This window comes from Ascidiella aspersa, chromosome 5, assembly GCF_963924565.1.
Source record: "Ascidiella aspersa chromosome 5, kaAscAspe10.2, whole genome shotgun sequence".
In the NCBI taxonomy this organism is placed as follows: domain Eukaryota; kingdom Metazoa; phylum Chordata; class Ascidiacea; order Phlebobranchia; family Ascidiidae; genus Ascidiella; species Ascidiella aspersa.
In genome coordinates, this window is record NC_139451.1 from 16524509 (window position 1) to 16544581 (window position 20073).

Genomic DNA, 20073 nt, shown 5'->3' on the forward strand with positions numbered 1-20073 from the left:
TCTCAGCGATATCTTGTTTACTTCCGGAAATATTACGAGACGAATTTCGAACTGCATTTCCCTTTGGTAGAAATCTACGGCCAAATAAGAAAATTGTATTTCTCAAACAATCAAAAAATGTATTTTTCTTTGTCGATGTAAGTTTCTAAAAACTCTTTTCGATATCTTAAACTCATTTTGTCTCTAGTTTTTAAGAAAGTGAATTGTCTATTTTGTCCATAATGTCTTTAGAATTAATATAAACTGTTCAGTCTGTATTTCGTTCATCACTCTATGGTGTCATTTGCGGACTTGCTGGCTCAACGTTCGATTTCCATGGATATTGTTAATTTTATTTTTATGGGTTCACTTATTTTGATGTGATGCCTAAAAAACAAACTAGTTTCTTTGACTTGCAGAATCAGATGTACCTTGTATCGCATTCGGGGGTTTCTTTATGATTGATTGTTTTGTTGTTGACCAGTTTTCCGGTGTGTAGTAAATATTATCTATATGGTTATTTGTTTACTACTTTAGACTGGCTTGATGTCGAACCGTTTGATTTTTTCAGTTTCATGTTCTGAGAACCCGGTTCAGTTTCGGTGGGACTAAATTTATTTTAAAAATAGATTTATAAAGTACCGGTTCGAACACAACATAATATGAGTTGCAAAACCCCTAAAAATGTGAGTCAATTAAAGGAAAAAAACTCAATATTGGAATATCTATAAAGGTAAAATAATGTTTTATTTAAAGGATATTCATATTTTTACGGTTCGGGAGAAGATTGGCCCCAAACCGGTTCTTGAAGTTCGGTTCGCGTTTGGATCGACTACCTGGTATTAACTCATATGGTCATAAGCGAAATAAGCATACTCTTACAACATAGTGAACCTAATATCAACAAAGGAAATGTTTCAGTTAAGAAATCATGTAAGTCGCGTGATGAGCGACACTAGCCACCAAATATATTTACGCTTTTCAGTAAATTAGATAACATTTTACTCAGGTGAAGTTCGTCAACATCCGCCCTCCATTCCACACTGCTCATCTAAAGCACACAGTAAGGTACGAACCATCTCTTTGTTCTATAGCTCAATTTTATTTGTTATGGATAGTTTGTAATCCTACAGATCTATGTACTGCGCCAACCTACCGGTGACATTCAAGCCAACCAGCCCCGGAACCTATACGGGCACATTAGTAATAGAAACGGAGACCGGTCAAACACTACACGTTATTCTCAAGGCCGCCACAGGATAGATTGCAAGTTATTGACCAGAAAATCCGTATCCTACTATACCAAAGGCGCTTTTTTATTTCGTTTAAATTACTTTTGATTTGTTTGCTGCTGCACAAAATAAACACCAACTAAGCATTGTAGTGTTTTCATCTGTGAAATCCGCTCTTTACGTTGTTCTTAACCAGGGTAGAAGCTTTTTCGAATGTTCGGGTCGAATCTTCTCTAAAACATTAACCCACGGACTACTTACAGGCATAAAAATATATACTTTTTATATTTACCAGCCTAAAATTCGTTGCTATCAGAATAAACAAAGTAAATTAATTAGTTTGACAACTGACCGTTGGTATACAGTCTCGATTTTCACGATTGGTCACGGAAAAACAACGACATTAGTCCCCCTTTTTTTTAAGAAAAACAAATTAGTCCAAGCCAGTCATTCGTCGAAACGTGCAAAATCAGATCAAGTCATTTTGCGTGAAAGACTTCGGTCCATTCGGTTGAAAGCATTGACTTAAGTGGAATAATCCATTTTTTGACTAATAATCCATTCATTGACTAACTAAGCCATACCATACTGCCGACCTGATGAAAAATTAATTTGAAAATCGAGCTCCTGCTTGTAAATTTAAAGAAAATATAGCTTGCCCTAAAACAAAATTGGGCCGGACACTTGGCTGCCAAAATTGGCTACAGAAATATTGTTACTGTTTACCAACTTTTTTGTTCGACTAACATGTCTAGTGAGAATATACACAACTATTAATTTTACTGTTATTGAACATTAATTAGAACAATTACCGGTAGATTTTTAGGAACGAACTTCTGGTCCATGTCTGTATGGTGTTGGAACATCCTCATTATGAAGTGCATAACCTGGTGTTAAGTCTGTAGTGGATTCTTTGTTTTTTTATTATTGTATGTATCGTAAGTACCGTTTGTCGTTCGTTTGTTTAATTGCAATAAATATTCTATCATTGTGCTTAAAACCCACAATTTGGAGACGCACCCGACGTGGTATTGAACACGCATATACCTTCTGACTAACTAATATTCTAAAATAATTATTATCAACCTATTGTGTTGATTTAAATCTATTTTGTAACCTACGCTTTTGTACCTATTTTTAGTCTTATTTACCGTGTGCTATTCTTAAAATCGTTATGTCGAAGAATAACTTTTCCGTTTTGTTTTCAAAGGTTTCAAGCAAATTTAATGCTTGCAACGTCAAAACTTCAACGCGTATAGCTGCCATGCTATGTAATATAAGGGAAGGTAATGTTTTTCCGAAACCAAAGGGAAATAATTCGAAATTTTCCATCTCTAAGCTACGGCGTCCGCAAATAGGCTCCTTTTCTAAACCTGTTTTTCCTTTCTCTAAAGACAGTTTAACAGAACATGATGTTCCAATGCCATCGGTTACAGTTGTTCCACCGATTGCAGTGTCAATCTTGTCTAACGATTCTGTTTCTCAACCTGCAGCTGATCTTTTAGCCCAACCGCAGATGGACAACGTCCAACCGCTTTCAACTTTCGAAGCCGCTCCATCGTCGTTTTGCAACACGGCAAAACCTTTAAATGTTCCGGTAAAATCTTTTCAGCCTGTTGCAGTTACGTCCAACAGCGAACTTTCAAATGCAGAAGCGATGCCTCGTCAGCAAAGCGAGTTTACTACATCTACGACGTTCAAAACATCTATGACGACATGCTATTCAAAGCCAGACTCTATTCGAAAGGTACTTCTAAGCTATCTTTTTCAACTTTCTCTTTACCTAATCTTATCAGACAGGATTTCTTGTCGATCGATTGATGATTTTAAGTATCTCTATGACTGCTATCGTCCGCCGGACCTAACAGCTTGCAAGCAAATCTTGCGCATCTGTTGCGACAGAAGCAGCATCTTCTTACGACGTTTACACCTGATGATAACCTAGTAAGCTTTCATAACTTTACTTTACCTTATCTACCACGGCCTCTTACTATCCTAACCTTGACTATTCTAACTTCGTTTCCCCTTATTCTCAGTCTCTTGCTAGTTTTCTTGATAAAACCGCTTTTGAGCTAACTAAATTTACGGCATAGCTGTTCAGTCAGTTGCAAAATTACGTCTGTTTTTGTTAAGTTAAAGGTGAAACCTTACGTAAGAGAATATTCTTCTCTCGTAAACTATTCTCTAAGCCTATAAACAGATATATTTATCTCTCACACTCACAGAAGTTGCGCCTTCTGAAGTGCATTTCCGTTTGCAGCTAACCTGCAGTCTGGTCCTATATGGTTTACGGTGTTTGATCAGAGATATCACTCCTAAAATAACCTGACCGTTTTGTTTGTATTCCGGGCTAAGCTCCCGATGATTTTAAGGCCACGTGATGCCGTGAAGCCTTTTTACCTTACTGACGGCTGAGGTACCGTCACATGTCCATTTTGGTTACAAGCTTGCAATAGTGTAACTTTTAAGTTTAACCTTTACGCCAAGGTTAAAATGTCTGTCATTTAGGAATTACTTTTAAAATGGACAAGGCGTTTATTTTGTTTTCGAGTTTCAGAGATTAGCACCGTTTAATTTTCTTTATTTGGTATTCTAGAACGATAGATTCTAGGCATTTGCACTGACGGTTTTGCCTTTTTTTTTTACATCAAATTACGATTTTTACGGCTCTATTTCTGCATTGTAGGCTGAACATTTCTTGTATTCGCATGTTGTTAATCGCCGGTGTAAGTATTTTCACACAAATCGTTCAGCACCAAATTACTAGCTCGATTACGGAGGGATTCCCGAACACTATAAGGAGCAGTTCAGTTTCAGCTCTTTGACCACTAACGCGCTTTGTACGAAGCGAGCTTTTCATCGCCGGACAAAAGTCATCTACGCCTTGACGGTCCGCCACCGCTCCTGACTTTTGCTACAAGGAGCCGGCCGACAAGGAGGACACCATTATCCAATGAACAATGTTTGACATGCAGGAGGAACAGGGATAGTGAATTGTAGTGGATTCTTTGGAACTCTGTGACCCCGTCAACTCTGTCCATTCTATGAACAGCCTGCCGGCTGAATCGCTCATGCTGTCACTTTAATTTCCCGTCGCGTATTGTAATTTTGTTGGTCGTATGGCCGATTTCCTAAATCGTGTTTTGTGTCGCGTTTTCTAACGAATTGGTAATTGCTCACATCTGTCCGATGTAGGCTATATAAGAAATGTTGTAAATCGTTAATTTAGCAGTTCCACTGTCCACTTAGCTGCGGGGTCAGATCGCTACGTTCCGTACACGGAGGTAATTTATTGTGTATCGTAAGTACCTGTGTAAGTACTGTTTGTCGTTTGTTTGTTTATTGGCAATAAATATTCTTATCATTGTGCTTAAAACCCACAAGTCACTATTAGGAATATAGAAATATACATTTATATGCACCTTTAAAAACACGCGTTATTTTTTACGTTAAATAAGACGGGACAAAACCGACCCCTTAAAGCAGGGGTCGGCAACCTTTTTTGCAATGCGAACCGGTTTAAAACGCAAAATTTTTTTTTTTGGCGGACCGGCCTTAAAAAAACAAACGTGTAATAAAGAAAATTTCAATGCGAAAAAGCTTGTTTTGCGCAAAAAGATGTTCCCGTCTGGAAATTATTAAACTTAATGAAACCCGCGGGCGTTTTCCTAATTACACTTTATAGTATACCATTAAATTACATTTGTATACAGTGGTGGGATTCAAATTTTGTCAGCCTGTTCTATTACAAATGTCAAATTTTTCAGCTGGTCCTGTTATAAAAAGTTATATTATTAGGCAAATAAACTGATTATTTTTTATATATACGGCAGAACTTGTTTTATGAAGATAAATAAAATGCAGTGCAATAGCAAAATAAAGCAGCAGTCGTCTCCTGAGTTGTACTTATGAATTTCAGACAAACAATCACAAAAGGAAAATTACTATAACTGTAAAAATTAACATCATGTGTAACTGTTACGTGCGAACTTGACCATCACACTTGTGCTATCTCTCAATACGTTTTAATTATGTGTTCGTACAGCGTAACGATTTTCGTACGTTTCCTTGGTGTCACGTCCATCGCGGACGACGGTTGGAACTCAAATAATTCACAGTTGAAACAATAACCACGTATCTGAAATTAGACGCAATTTCAGCTAATGTAATGATTGCATCATCCTGATCCATGGCGCATGAACAATGACCATTTTTTTATATGCGAATAACATCTGATATAACAGTAAAACATTCAATAAAAATGACAAGTACGCCATATGGATACGTACTGTTTTCTGCACCTGAAATGTGATATAGCTTATAACAAATAAAAAAAATCTGTTTTGTTTCAATTAATATGCACAAGGGTGTATATGTATTTATGTAACTTATGTGGCCATAGCACAATAGTTGTTTTAAACCTCACGAGAGCTTGATACTAATTGTGATTTTTGACCATACCAATCAACCATGGAGCATATTCGAACGAAAGTCAATGTGTTTTGATCCTAAAAATACATTTAGGCCTAATTGTTTTTGATTTTTTTTCAAGGTGTTTATTTACAGTTTGGGCTTAAATAAAAAAAAGATTTTGGCAATCCTGCTACGGACTGGTAGCAAACACCTCGCGGACCGGCGGTTGCCGAACACTGCCTTAAAGGATAAATGCTGTTTTCCGAGTTTTACGAAATATTTTTTTATCAGTAGTAGGGGGTGCAACTGAAAGGTCCTACAATACGCTAATAAAAGACAATTTTAATGCCTTGTTGTGTGGAAATGCTGGATCAAGGATTTTGTTTAAGGAGCACATAAAACTTTTTCAGAGATATTGTTACAACTTGCGTCACAACGTGACGTCCGAAGTAGCCTCTTGTATACATTGCGCCTTATAGGTTAAAAATATTTAAAAAAGGAAAACATGCACAAATAGCACTATGCGTAAGTAACATTGTATCAATATATAACATAGGCCTACATGGTTATAAATGGGCCATACATAAACTGCCTTATATTTCTCTTATGCTATACCAACTCACAAGTATTAAAACAAATATCAATCTCCTTTTTTACTACAGACTTTGCTAAATCTTTTTGTTTGACTTTCCCTGCTAAACCGAGCTAAACATAAAATAATGATGTATTAGGTAATTTTATTCCAGTTCAAAAATGTTAAAAAACAAACAGTTAAGGTTTAAGTTGAGTTACACTAGGCCTAATATTAACAGACTACATTTTGAGGGGTCCATTTTGCCCCTTTCAGGGGACCGTTTTGCCCCAACATTATGCATCGATCGAAACCCTAATTTTTCAAATCCTAGTGTGGACCGTTATAAATATCGTTACTTAGCAGGGTTGCTTTCAAATATTATCAATTTGACTTTGGTTTGTGGTTAGTATAAACGTTGCATGATCTATAGTTTATTTAACTTGTTTCTGCAAGCAAAAACAGATATGGGCCGCAAATTTCCAGCCTTTCTAAGGCTATGTGTTAGATCTGTAACGACATTGGTCATTTAAAGATGTTTGATTAAGCGTTTTTAAGTAATTAACGAAAGATGAAAGCGTGCACCTTTCTTGTTCCGTTGTCTATTTATCAAACCCTTTTTATTCTGTTGCCTATTTATCAAGAATGTCATAATGCATCCTTATCAAAAACATCCTGTTGTATATTTATCAAAAATGTAATAATGTATCTATTTATCAAAGAGCATTTTGTGTCTAAACTCGAAAATGTAATGTTTGACGAATCGTTAACTGCGTGCGTTTTAGTGAAACTTCCTGTATTGCGAATGCCTTGCGAAATTGCACCGCCTCTTGTTCACAGATGACGAATAGCAAAAATGACACATATTTCCGTCCTCTAATTGTCCTCAAATGCGTGCCCTAAATCGCCGTTGAGAACTGGCACGCTCACCATATTTCAAAACTATGATTCAGAATTATGTTTACTGTTAGAGAAGCTGTTTTTGTGTACTTATATGGATAAATTCTAGCTTCCTCGTAGAAGAGATTTTGAGAAAGAAAGGCGAGAAAGCCAACACCCGTGTGACGTAATTATTATTAAATATTATAACAATTTGCCGTGTCATTGCTACGTGATAATCTTTTTCTCGTACAGAAATTTCTCTTCTGAATTTTGTGTATAAAACAGATTGCATACTAAATAAACATGTCCAGTTAATAAACAGAATGGTTGCTGCCAGGTCGAGTGATTGTTTTTTTGAGCTAAGGTTACGAAGCATATTAGAAGTATGAAGCAGAAGATGAACAATTCTATTTGAATAAGACTTTACCTCGAACAAGTGAAGTTAATCATTGAGACTAAAGACACTAATGAGACTTGAATTAGCCCCGCCTGCGTCAAATGAAAAGGCGCCGGACAGCGTCAGTGGTGTGGGTGTGCGGGAATCGAACCCGCGCACGATCGTGTCAGACGATTGTGTTGAACCATTGGTGCAAAGTAACCACACGACTAAGCCAGCGCCTTTTCATTTGACGCAGGCGGGGCTAATTCAAGTCTCATTAGTGTCTTTAGTCTCAATGATTAACTTCACTTGTTCGAGGTAAAGTCTTATTCAAATAGAATTGTTCATCTTCTGCTTCATACTTCTAATATGCTTCGTATTAAACCTTAGCTCAAAAAACAATCACTCGACCTGGCAGCAACAACCATTCTGTTTATTAACTGGACATGTTTATTTAGTATGCAATCTGTTTTATACACAAAATTCAGAAGATAAATTTCTGTACGAGAAAAAGATTATCACGTAGCAATGACACGGCAAATTGTTATAATATTTAATAATAATTACGTCACACGGGTTTTGGCCTTCTCGCCTTTCTTTCTCAACATCTCTTCTACGAGGAAGCTAGAATTTATCCATAAAAGTACACAAAAACAGCTTCTCTAACAGTAAACATAATTCTGAATCATAGTTTTGAAATATGGTGAGCGTGCCAGTTCTCAACGGCGATTTAGGGCACGTATATGAGGACAATTAGAGGACGGAAATATGTGTCATTTTTGCTATTCGTCATCTGTGAACAAGAGGCGATGCAATTTCGCAAGGCATACGCAATACAGGAAGTTTCACTAAAACGCACGCAGTTAACGATTCGTCAAACATTACATTTTCGAGTTTAGACACAAAATGCTCTTTGATAAATAGATACATTATTACATTTTTGATAAATATACAACAGGATGTTTTTGATAAGGATGCATTATGACATTCTTGATAAATAGGCAACAGAATAAAAAGGGTTTTATAAATAGACAATGGAACAAGAAAGGTGCACGCTTTCATCATTCGTTAATTACTTAAAAACGCTTAATCAAACATCTTTAAATGACCAATGTCGTTACAGATTTGAACGTCGTTGCCAGGGTTTCATTTTGTTATACGTTAGTTTGGTAAAGACTATACAAAACTAATTTTAGAATCGTTTTGCAATCAAAATACTTTATTTATTTATTTTTATTTTTGCCCCTTCAAAACAAAAATCCCATTCCCAGAGACAGTGATAAACTGGCACTTGACGCCTGAAAGCTTTAACTTCGAGAAAATTTTCAGGCGTTTTCAATTTATGGTCCAATCCGGCGACATAGTTGACGAACGTCATATAAATGAAGCTTCTAGTAATGCTTTCCTGCTTTACGATGGGTGAAACTTCGCTTCATGTAATACCGCGATATTAAATTCAAATGGGCTCAGATTCAAGAGAAGAGAATCTGAGCTTGCAGAACTGTTGGCGAGAACTCTGGTAGTCGGCGTGAAAAGCCTATTCTGTCCGCTTGCTGCGGTTGGGGCGAATAACCCCTATCTGCTTCAGTCACAAAAGCACTCGAATTTGTTGTCTGAGTATTGGGCATTCTGTATTGATTCAGCACACTATTTATAGACGAAAATCAGTTAGAAAATTTCTATGAACGAAAAAAGGATTTACGTCATTAATTCTTACAATACTTAACAAAATATCACGTGCCAAAAGGGCGTTAACTCAAACCTTTTTTACACTTATTTCTGACGCGAAACATACAATTTTTACGTCAAAACGCGATTGCGAAACGGCTTCTGACTTCAGTCAAATGACAACAATAAATATCACACGACCGGGGAAGACTAATCTTTGTTTACACCGCGGTGCGGGACGGCGTTTTGAAAACATATGCTAAAACGGATATACTTTATTTAGAAACTGCTCTGACGCATAAAATTGGTGTCAAAAAGTTTTCGTTGCAGATTTGCTGCAATGATAATACAAACATTGAAAGGCGATTGCTAGAAATTTAGGCAATGGAAAACTTTCCATGACGAAACACTAAACAGTGATACAGCGATAAAACAAAAATTCTCTGCGGTAAACAACAATGTGACGAAGTGTTGCTACAAATTTTTACCACCCCTTGATCTGTGTATAGACTGTTAAAACGTACTTAAATCTTTTGTTTCGAGAAATACGTAAAACACGTTTATGTGCCTAATATGCTACATATTAAATCGAAAGTTTTGCGAATTTAAACCAAATAAACGCAGTGTATTTAAAGATTTAATTTTGTATGAAGCCATGTTATGACGCAGCTTAACGTCGTCGCTAAAAATGCATTAAAATTTAGCATTTTGCTTTCTGCGGCCCTTGTATTATTTTTATTGGCTTAGGCCTGGTGTTGATATGTTGGCTGGGGCAACATACACAACAGGGTGCGTCCAGATTTCGCATTGCGGTAGAAAAATATGTTGTGTTGTAAAAGCAATAAGTTTTTATACGAAGAGAAGACTCTTTCCAAAAGGCAAGTCGCACACGCGCCTTATTTCCCAAGTAACAATAAAACACACAGCATGGTGCCAAGTGGCTTGGTCGCTTAGCGAGTTCAACAAAGCAAGCGAATATGGACTTCTGTATTGAAGTTTCTCAACCGATATATGGGAGTAGATGGCTACAGCGAACTAAAACGATGACATCACATTGTTAATTTGTGTCCCCCAATACAAGGTCCCGGGGGTGCAGCCTCATAAAGGGACGCAGTCTCCTCTACAGCGCACCTACATAATCTACGTCATGTCTGAAAATTTGAAAGTTCTACGATGTACACTTTTTCAATCTAAAAACTCTAAAACATGCCATAGCAAACCAAAAAAAACTAGACGGGGGGCGTAAGTAATCGGTCGCCCGAAAAAACGCTGACGCCACATTTAAAGCCATAGGAAACCATAAAAGAATAACGGCAAAAACAAGATATGTCCCGAAAAATTTCGGCCCATATAATTAAAGCAAGCATTATAAATGTGTCGCCGATATTTTGCTTTGAACATCCCTACTCGCAATGCTTCCCTGTGTTAATTGCACGGTGGGAAAGTTTATTCACGGCCTTACCTCTTTCATTTAATTGGTCACGGCCTTACCTCTTTCCGCAACAATAAAATGAAATACGATTTGGAGAATATTTGAAAATTTCGTATTTGGAGAATATTTGCTATTTTCACCTGTTTCGTATGTTACTTCAATCCAACGTATAAACACACAATTTTAAATTGTGTAGGCCTGGTGTTGATATGTTGGATTGGAATAACATGCAAAACAGGTGCAAATAGAGAGGTGTATATTGCCACCAGATTTCGCATTTTAAATTTGCGGCGGTAAAATATGTTGTTTCTTAAGAGCATTGAGTAATTTTACCAAAGAGAAGCCTCTTTTAAAAATCCAAGTCGCACGCGCCCAATTTTGGACGAGTCACAATGAAAGTCTCACGCGCGGGACAATAAAGCGCAGCAGGCGGTGAGTCGCTTCGTCACTTCACGAGCTGGACAAAGCAAGCGAATATGAACGAATTCTGTATGAAAGTTTTTCTGCTGCTAGATGGCAGTCGTTAGCTACAAAGAGCTAAAACGCAATATTTCAGGTTTTTGCCCCCCAAGCAAAGGCCCCTGGGGGTGCAGCCTCATAAACTTCTACAAAGCACCTACATACCACTCTACGCCATGTCTGAAAATTTGAAGGTTCTACTTTCTCTATAAAGCTTCGGACAAAAATCGGTCTGAAACATGCCATAGGAAACCATAGGAAACCAAAAAAGAATAACGGCAAAAACAAGATATGTCCCGAAAATAAATTTTCGGCCCATATAATAACGGCAAAAATAAGATATGTCCCGAAAATAAATTTTCGGCCCATATAACTAGACGGGGGTGCGGTTGTTGTATATTTTGTCAGGGGGTATATTTTCACGGTTTAATGTTTATTTTCAATTTTTATTTTATTTATTTTTTTTTTTTTTCAATTGATTTTTTTATTTTTTTTCCATTTATTTATTTTTTTTGATGTTTTATTTATTTATTTTTTTTCTGTTATTTTATACTTTATTTTTTTAATATTTTGTATTGTGTATTATAAGTTATACATTTTACATTTTGTCATTTATTTTCCTTAACTTGTTTCTGCAAGCAAAAACAGTTATGGGCCGAAAATTTCCCCACTTCACTTATGCCTTTGATGCGAAAGGGGTTCAAATATGGCGTAGATTTTGGGGAATGATCGAAACATATATTTGATAAACAGAATTTACGTAGATAATGCGTATGGCCATTTTATTACATTTTGACCAGCTTACATGTTTGAAAATCAAATATTATCATTCTCGTAAAGACTTAAAATGGTTTAACGCCTATGGTTTGCTATACTTTTCCAAACTTTTACTCGGTAATTTTTTACCATGGCTTGATCCGATCAATCACTATTAAAACAGGCTTTGAATTTGTAGTTTTAAACAATATGAAAGACACTATTATGTGCCTAATACGCAAACTATTAAATCGAAAATTTTGCTAGATGTTTAGGCCTGATGTTGGTATGCTGGTTGGAGCAAGATGCACAACAGGTGCTAACAGAGAGGCGTAGACTGCCTCAAGATTTCGCATTTAAATTTGCGGCGGTAAATACACCCTATTGACATTTGATTATTATTATAAATGTGTCGCCGATATTCTGCTTTGAACATCCCTACTCGCAATGCTTCCCTGCGTTAATTGCACGTTGGGTGAAAGTTTATTCACGGCCTTACCTCTTTATGTATTACCACGAGAATAAAATGAATTATGATTTAGAGAATATTTGAAAAACATGTATTTGGAGAATGTTTGCTATTTGCACCTGTTCTGTATGTTACTCCAATCCAACATATCAACACACAGTTTTAAGTTGTTTAGGCCTGGTGTTGATATGTTGGATTGGAGTAACATGCGTAACAGGTGTAAATAGAGAGGCGTACACTGCCACCATATTTCGGATTTATAATTGCGGCTGCAGTAAAATATGTTGTTTTGTGAGAGTAGTGGGTTATTTTACTAAGAAAAGAAAGAGTGAAGCCTCTTTCTTAAATGCAAGTCGCACGCGCCCAGTTTTACTAACGCAGCCACTTTGAACAATGAACGTTGCACGCGCGGGATAATGAAGCGCAGCATGATGCCAGCAGCCACTTAGTAGTACCTTCGCGAGCTGAACATAGAAAGCGATGTAAACGAATTCTGTATCGAGTTTTTCTGCCGCTAGGTAGGAGTAGATAGCTACAAATAGCTAAAACGATGACGTCAAAATATTTTAGGTTATTTGCGCCCCAGTCAGAGGCCCATAGGGGTACAGCCTCATAAACCTCGGCATCGCATCTTCATACCACTCTACGTCATGTCTGAAAATTTGAAAGTTCTACGATGTCTACTTTTTCTATAAAGCTTCGGACAAAAATCCAGTCTGAAACATGCTATAGGAAACCATAAGAAACCAAAAACGACTAGACGGGGTTGCGGTTGTTGTATATTTTGTCATGGGGTATACTTTCAAGGTTTAGTATTATTTTTTTTTAATTTTTAATTTAATTTTTTTTTTCTATTTTTATTTTTTAATTTTTTAAATTGACCTAATTGTTTATTTTTATTTTTTAAGACTTTTGTTTTTTAAGATTTTTATTTTTTTTATTTTTATTTTTGGTTAAAATCGCATTTTAGCGAAAAAACTCGATTTTCGGTTAAGCGTCAAATCTTTATTTGAGCGAAATTGACAATTTCCTACGGTAGAAGTGCTCAGATGTTGCACGTGAGTCTATAGCCGAAACGGCATCAAAATTCATTAAGAATTGACAAAGTTATCGTTTTGGACAAAATCGCATTTTAGCGAAAAAACTCGATTTTCGGTTAAGCGGCAAATCTTTATTTGAGCGAAATTGACAATTTCCTACGGTGGAAGTGCTCAGATGTTGCACGTGAGTTTATAGCCCAAATGGCATCAAAATTCATTAATAAATGACAAAGTTATCGTTTTGGCCAAAATCGCATTTTAGCGAAAAAAATCGGCTTTCCGTTAAGCGTCAAATCTTTATTTGAGCGTAATTGACAATTTCCTACGGTGGAAGTGCTTAGATGTTGCACGTGAGTCTATAGCCCAAACGGCATCAAAATCATTAATAAATGACAAAGTTATCTTTTTGGCCAAAATCGCATTTTAGCGAAAAAAATCGATTTTCGGTTAAGCGACAAATCTTTATTTGAGCGAAATTGACAATTTCCTACGGTGGAAGTGCTCAGATGTTGCACGTGAGTCAATAGCCGAAACGGCATCAAAATTCGTTAAGAAATGACAAAGTTACCGTTTTGGCCAAAATCGCATTTTAGCGAAAAAACTCGATTTTCGGTTAAGCGTCAAATATTTATTTGAGCGAAATCGACGATTTCCTACGGTAGCAGTGCTCAGATGTTGCACGTGAGTCTATAGCCGAAACGGCATCAAAATTCGTTAAGAAATGACAAAGTTACCGTTTTGGCCAAAATCGCATTTTAGCGCAAAAACTCGATTTTCGGTTAAACGTCAAATCTTTATTTGAGCGAAATCGACGATTTCCTACGGTAGAAGTGCTCAGATGTTGCACGTGAGCCTTTAGCCGAAACGGCATCAAAATTCGTTAAGAAATGACAAAGTTACCGTTTTGGCCAAAATCGCATATTAGCGAAGAAACTCGATTTTCGGTTAAGCGTCAAATCTTTATTTGAGCGAAATCGACGATTTCCTATGGTAGAAATGCTCAGATGTTGCACGTGAGTCTATAGCCGAAACGGCATCAAAATTCGTTAAGAAATGACAAAGTTACCGTTTTGGCCAAAATCGCATTTTAGCGAAAAAAATCGATTTTCGGTTAAGCGTCAAATCTTTATTTGAGCGAAATCGACGATTTCCTACGGTAGAAATGCTCAGATGTTGCATGTGAGTCTATAGCCGAAACGGCATCAAAATTCGTTAAGAAATGACAAAGTTACCGTTTTGGCCAAAATCGCATTTTAGCGAAAAAAATCGATTTTCGGTTAAGCGTCAAATCTTTATTTGAGCGAAATCGACGATTTCCTACAGTAGAAATGCTCAGATGTTGCATGTGAGTCTATAGCCGAAACGGCATCAAAATTCGTTAAGAAATGACAAAGTTACCGTTTTGGCCAAAATCGCATTTTAGCGAAAAAAATCGATTTTCGGTTAAGCGTCAAATCTTTATTTGAGCGAAATCGACGATTTCCTACAGTAGAAATGCTCAGATGTTGCATGTGAGTCTATAGCCGAAACGGCATCAAAATTCGTTAAGAAATGACAAAGTTACCGTTTTGGCCAAAATCGCATTTTAGCGAAAAAACTCGATTTCGGTTAAGCGTCAAATCTTTATTTGAGCGAAATCGACGATTTCCTACGGTAGAAGTGCTCAGATGTTGCACGTGAGTCTATAGCCGAAACGGCATCAAAATTCGTTAAGAAATGACAAAGTTACCGTTTTGGCCAAAATCGCATTTTAGCGAAAAAACTCGATTTTCGGTTAAGCGTCAAATCTTTATTTGAGCGAAATCGACGATTTCCTACGGTAGAAGTGCTCAGATGTTGCACGTGAGTCTATAGCCGAAACGGCATCAAAATTCGTTAAGAAATGACAAAGTTACCGTTTTGGCCAAAATCGCATTTTAGCGAAAAAACTCGATTTTCGGTTAAACGTCAAATCTTTATTTGAGCGAAATCGACGATTTCCTACAGTAGAAGTGCTCAGATGTTGCACGTGAGTCTATAGCCGAAACGGCATCAAAATTCGTCAAGAAATGACAAAGTTACCGTTTTGGCCAAAATCACATTTTAGCGAAAAAACTTGGTTTTCGGTTAAGCGTCAAATCTTTATTTGAGCGAAATCGACGATTTCCTACGGTAGAAGTGCTCAGATGTTGGACGTGAGTCTATAGCCGAAACGGCATCAAAATTCGTTAAGAAATGACAAAGTTACCGTTTTGGCCAAAATCGCATTTTAGCGAAAAAACTCGATTTTCGGTTAAGCGTCAAATCTTTATTTGAGCGAAATCGACGATTTCCTACGGTAGAAATGCTCAGATGTTGCACGTGAGTCTATAGCCGAAACGGCATCAAAATTCGTTAAGAAATGACAAAGTTACCGTTTTGGCCAAAATCGCATTTTAGCGAAAAAACTCGATTTTCGGTTAAGCGTCAAATCTTTATTTGAGCGAAATCGACGATTTCCTACGGTAGAAGTGTTCAGATGTTGCACGTGAGTCTATTGCCGAAACGGCATCAAAATTCGTTAAGAAATAACAAAGTTACCGTTTTGGCCAAAATCGCATTTTAGCGAAAAAACTCGATTTTCGGTTAAGCGTCAAATCTTTATTTGAGCGAAATCGACGATTTTCTACTGAAGAAGTGCTCAGATGTTGCACGTGAGTCTATAGCCGAAACGCCATCAAAATTCGTCAAGAAATGACAAAGTTACCGTTTTGGCCAAAATCGCATTTTAGCGAAAAAACTCGATTTTCGGTGCGTCAAATCTTTATTTGAGCGAAATCGACGATTTCCTACTGTAGAAGTGCTCAGATGTTGCACGTGAGTCTATAGCCGAAACGGCATCAAAATTCGTTAAGAAATGACAAAGTTACCGTTTTGGCCAAAATCGCATTTTAGCGAAAAAAATCCATTTTCTGTTAAGCGTCAAATCTTTATTTGAGCGAAATCGACGATTTCCTACGGTAGAAGTGCTCAAATGTTGCACGTGAGTCTATAGCCGAAACGGCATCTAAATTCGTTAAGAAATGACAAAGTTACCGTTTTGCCAAATCGCATTTTAGCGAAAAAACTCGATTTTCGGTTAAGCGTCAAATCTTTATTTGAGCGAAATCGACGATTTCCTACGGTAGAAGTGCTCAGATGTTGCACGTGAGTCTATAGCCGAAACGGCATCAAAATTCGTTAAGAAATGACAAAGTTACCGTTTTGGCCAAAATCGCATTTTAGCGAAAAAACTCGATTTTCGTTGCGTTAAATCTTTATTTGAGCGAAATCGACGATTTCCTACGGTAGAAATGCTCAGATGTTGCACGTGAGTCTATAGCCGAAACGGCATCAAAATTCGTTAAGAAATGACAAATTTGCCGTTTTGGCCAAAATCGCATTTTAGCGAAAAAACTCGATTTTCGGTTGAGCGTCAAACCTTTATTTGAGCGAAATCGACGATTTCCTACGGTAGAAGTGCTCAGATGTTGCACGTGAGTCTATAGCCGAAACGGCATCAAAATTCGTTAAGAAATGACAAAGTTACCGTTTTGGCCAAAATCGCATTTTAGCGAAAAAACACGATTTTCGGTTAAGCGTCAAATCTTTATTTGAGCGAAATCGACGATTTCCTACGGTAGAAGTGTTCAGATGTTGCACGTGAGTCTAAAGCCGAAACGGCATCAAAATTCGTTAAGAAATAACAAAGTTACCGTTTTGGCCAAAATCGCATTTTAGCGAAAAAACTCGATTTTCGGTTAAGCGTCAAATCTTTATTTGAGCGAAATCGACGATTTTCTACTGTAGAAGTGCTCAGATGTTGCACGTGAGTCTATAGCCGAAACGGCATCAAAATTCGTTAAAAAATGACAAAGTTACCGTTTTGGCCAAAATCGCATTTTAGCGAAAAAACTCGATTTTCGGTGCGTCAAATCTTTATTTGAGCGAAATCGACGATTTCCTACGGTAGAAGTGTTCAGATGTTGCACGTGAGTCTATAGCCGAAACGGCATCAAAATTCGTTAAAAAATTACAAAGTTACCGTTTTGGCCAAAATCGCATTTTAGCGAAAAAACTCGAGTTTCGGTTAAGCGTCAAATCTTTATTTGAGCGAAATCGACGATTTCGTACGGTAGAAGTGCTCAGATGTTGCACGTGAGTCTATAGCCGAAACGGCATCAAAATTAGTTAAGAAATGACAAAGTTGCCGTTTTGGCCAAAATCGCATTTTAGCGAAAAAACACGATTTTCGGTTAAGCGTCAAATCTTTATTTGAGCGAAATCGGCGATTTCCTGCGGTAGAAGTGCTCAGATGTTGCACGTGAGTCTATAGCCGAAACGGCATCAAAATTCGTTAAGAAATGACAAAGTTACCGTTTTGGCCAAAATCGCATTTTAGCGAAAAAATACGATTTTCGGTTAAGCGTCAAATCTTTATTTGAGCGAAATCGACGATTTCCTACGGTAGAAGTGCTCAGATGTTGCACGTGAGTCTATAGCCGAAACGGCATCAAAATTCGTTAAGAAATGACAAAGTTACCGTTTTGGCCAAAATCGCATTTTAGCGAAAAAACTCGATTTTCGGTTAAGCGTCAAATCTTTATTTGAGCGAAATCGACGATTTCCTACGGTAGAAGTGCTCAGATGTTGCACGTGAGTCTATAGCCGAAACGGCATCAAAATTCGTTAAGAAATGACAAAGTTACCGTTTTGGCCAAAATCGCATTTTAGCGAAAAAAATCGATTTTCGGTTAAGCGTCAAATCTTTATTTGAGCGAAATCGACGATTTCCTACGGTAGAAGTGCTCAGATGTTGCACGTGAGTCTATAGCCGAAACGGCATCAAAATTCGTTAAGAAATGACAAAGTTACCGTTTTGGCCAAAATCGCATTTTAGCGAAAAAACACGATTTTCGGTTAAGCGTCAAATCTTTATTTGAGCGAAATCGACTATTTCCTGCGGTAGAAGTGCTCAGATGTTGCACGTGAGTCTATAGCCGAAACGGCATCAAAATTCGTTAAGAAATGACAAAGTTACCGTTTTGGCCAAAATCGCATTTTAGCGAAAAAAGTCGATTTTCGGTGCGTCAAATCTTTATTTGAGCGAAATCGACGATTTCCTACGGTAGAAGTGCTCAGATGTTGCACGTGAGTCTATAGCCGAAACGGCATCAAAATTCGTTAAGAAATGACAAAGTTACCGTTTTGGCCAAAATCGCATTTTAGCGAAAAAACTCGATTTTCAGTTAAGCGTCAAATCTTTATTTGAGCGAAATCGACGATTTCCTACGGTAGAAGTGCTCAGATGTTGCACGTGAGTCTATAGCCGAAACGGCATCAAAATTCGTTAAGAAATGACAAAGTTACCGTTTTGGCCAAAATCGCATTTTAGCGAAAAAAGTCGATTTTCGGTGCGTCAAATCTTTATTTGAGCGAAATCGACGATTTCCTACGGTAGAAGTGCTCAGATGTTGCACGTGAGTCTATAGCCGAAACGGCATCAAAATTCGTTAAGAAATGACAAAGTTACCGTTTTGGCCAAAATCGCATTTTAGCGAAAAAACTCGATTTTCAGTTAAGCGTCAAATCTTTATTTGAGCGAAATCGACGATTTCCTACGGTAGAAGTGCTCAGATGTTGCACGTGAGTCTATAGCCGAAACGGCATCAAAATTCGTTAAGAAATGACAAAGTTACCGTTTTGGCCAAAATCGCATTTTAGCGAAAAAACTCGATTTTCAGTTAAGCGTCAAATCTTTATTTGAGCGAAATCGACGATTTCCTACGGTAGAAGTGCTCAGATGTTGCACGTGAGTCTATAGCCGAAACGGCATCAAAATTCGTTAAGAAATGACAAAGTTACCGTTTTGGCCAAAATCGCATTTTAGCGAAAAAACTCGATTTTCAGTTAAGCGTCAAATCTTTATTTGAGCGAAATCGACGATTTCCTACGGTAGAAGTGCTCAGATGTTGCACGTGAGTCTATAGCCGAAACGGCATCAAAATTCGTTAAGAAATGACAAAGTTACCGTTTTGGCCAAAATCGCATTTTAGCGAAAAAACTCGATTTTCAGTTAAGCGTCAAATCTTTATTTGAGCGAAATCGACGATTTCCTACGGTAGAAGTGCTCAGATGTTGCACGTGAGTCTATAGCCGAAACGGCATCAAAATTCGTTAAAAATGTCAAAGTTACCGTTTTGGCCAAAATCGCATTTTAGCGAAAAAACTCGATTTTCAGTTAAGCGTCAAATCTTTATTTGAGCGAAATCGACGATTTCCTACGGTAGAAGTGCTCAGATGTTGCACGTGAGTCTATAGCCGAAACGGCATCAAAATTCGTTAAGAAATGACAAAGTTACCGTTTTGGCCAAAATCGCATTTTAGCGAAAAAAGTCGATTTTCGGTGCGTCAAATCTTTATTTGAGCGAAATCGACGATTTCCTACGGTAGAAGTGCTCAGATGTTGCACGTGAGTCTATAGCCGAAACGGCATCAAAATTCGTTAAGAAATGACAAAGTTACCGTTTTGGCCAAAATCGCATTTTAGCGAAAAAACTCGATTTTCAGTTAAGCGTCAAATCTTTATTTGAGCGAAATCGACGATTTCCTACGGTAGAAGTGCTCAGATGTTGCACGTGAGTCTATAGCCGAAACGGCATCAAAATTCGTTAAGAAATGTCAAAGTTACCGTTTTGGCCAAAATCGCATTTTAGCGAAAAAACTCGATTTTCAGTTAAGCGTCAAATCTTTATTTGAGCGAAATCGACGATTTCCTACGGTAGAAGTGCTCAGA

General features: G+C 37.4%; 1 protein-coding gene across 2 annotated transcripts in view; it reads left to right on the plus strand.

The window, feature by feature from the left end:
• Positions 1-2260, plus strand: part of LOC146145120 (uncharacterized) — a 71507-nt gene extending 69247 nt beyond the window's left edge. For both annotated transcript variants that reach the window (XM_083389605.1, XM_083389606.1), the window contains exons 47-48: positions 989-1047; positions 1113-2260. In XM_083389605.1, coding sequence (XP_083245731.1) covers positions 989-1047; positions 1113-1242 — 189 coding nt within the window. In that variant the 3' untranslated portion in view covers positions 1243-2260. The remainder of the gene's footprint in view (positions 1-988; positions 1048-1112) is intronic.
• Positions 2261-20073: the final 17813 nt, after the last annotated feature.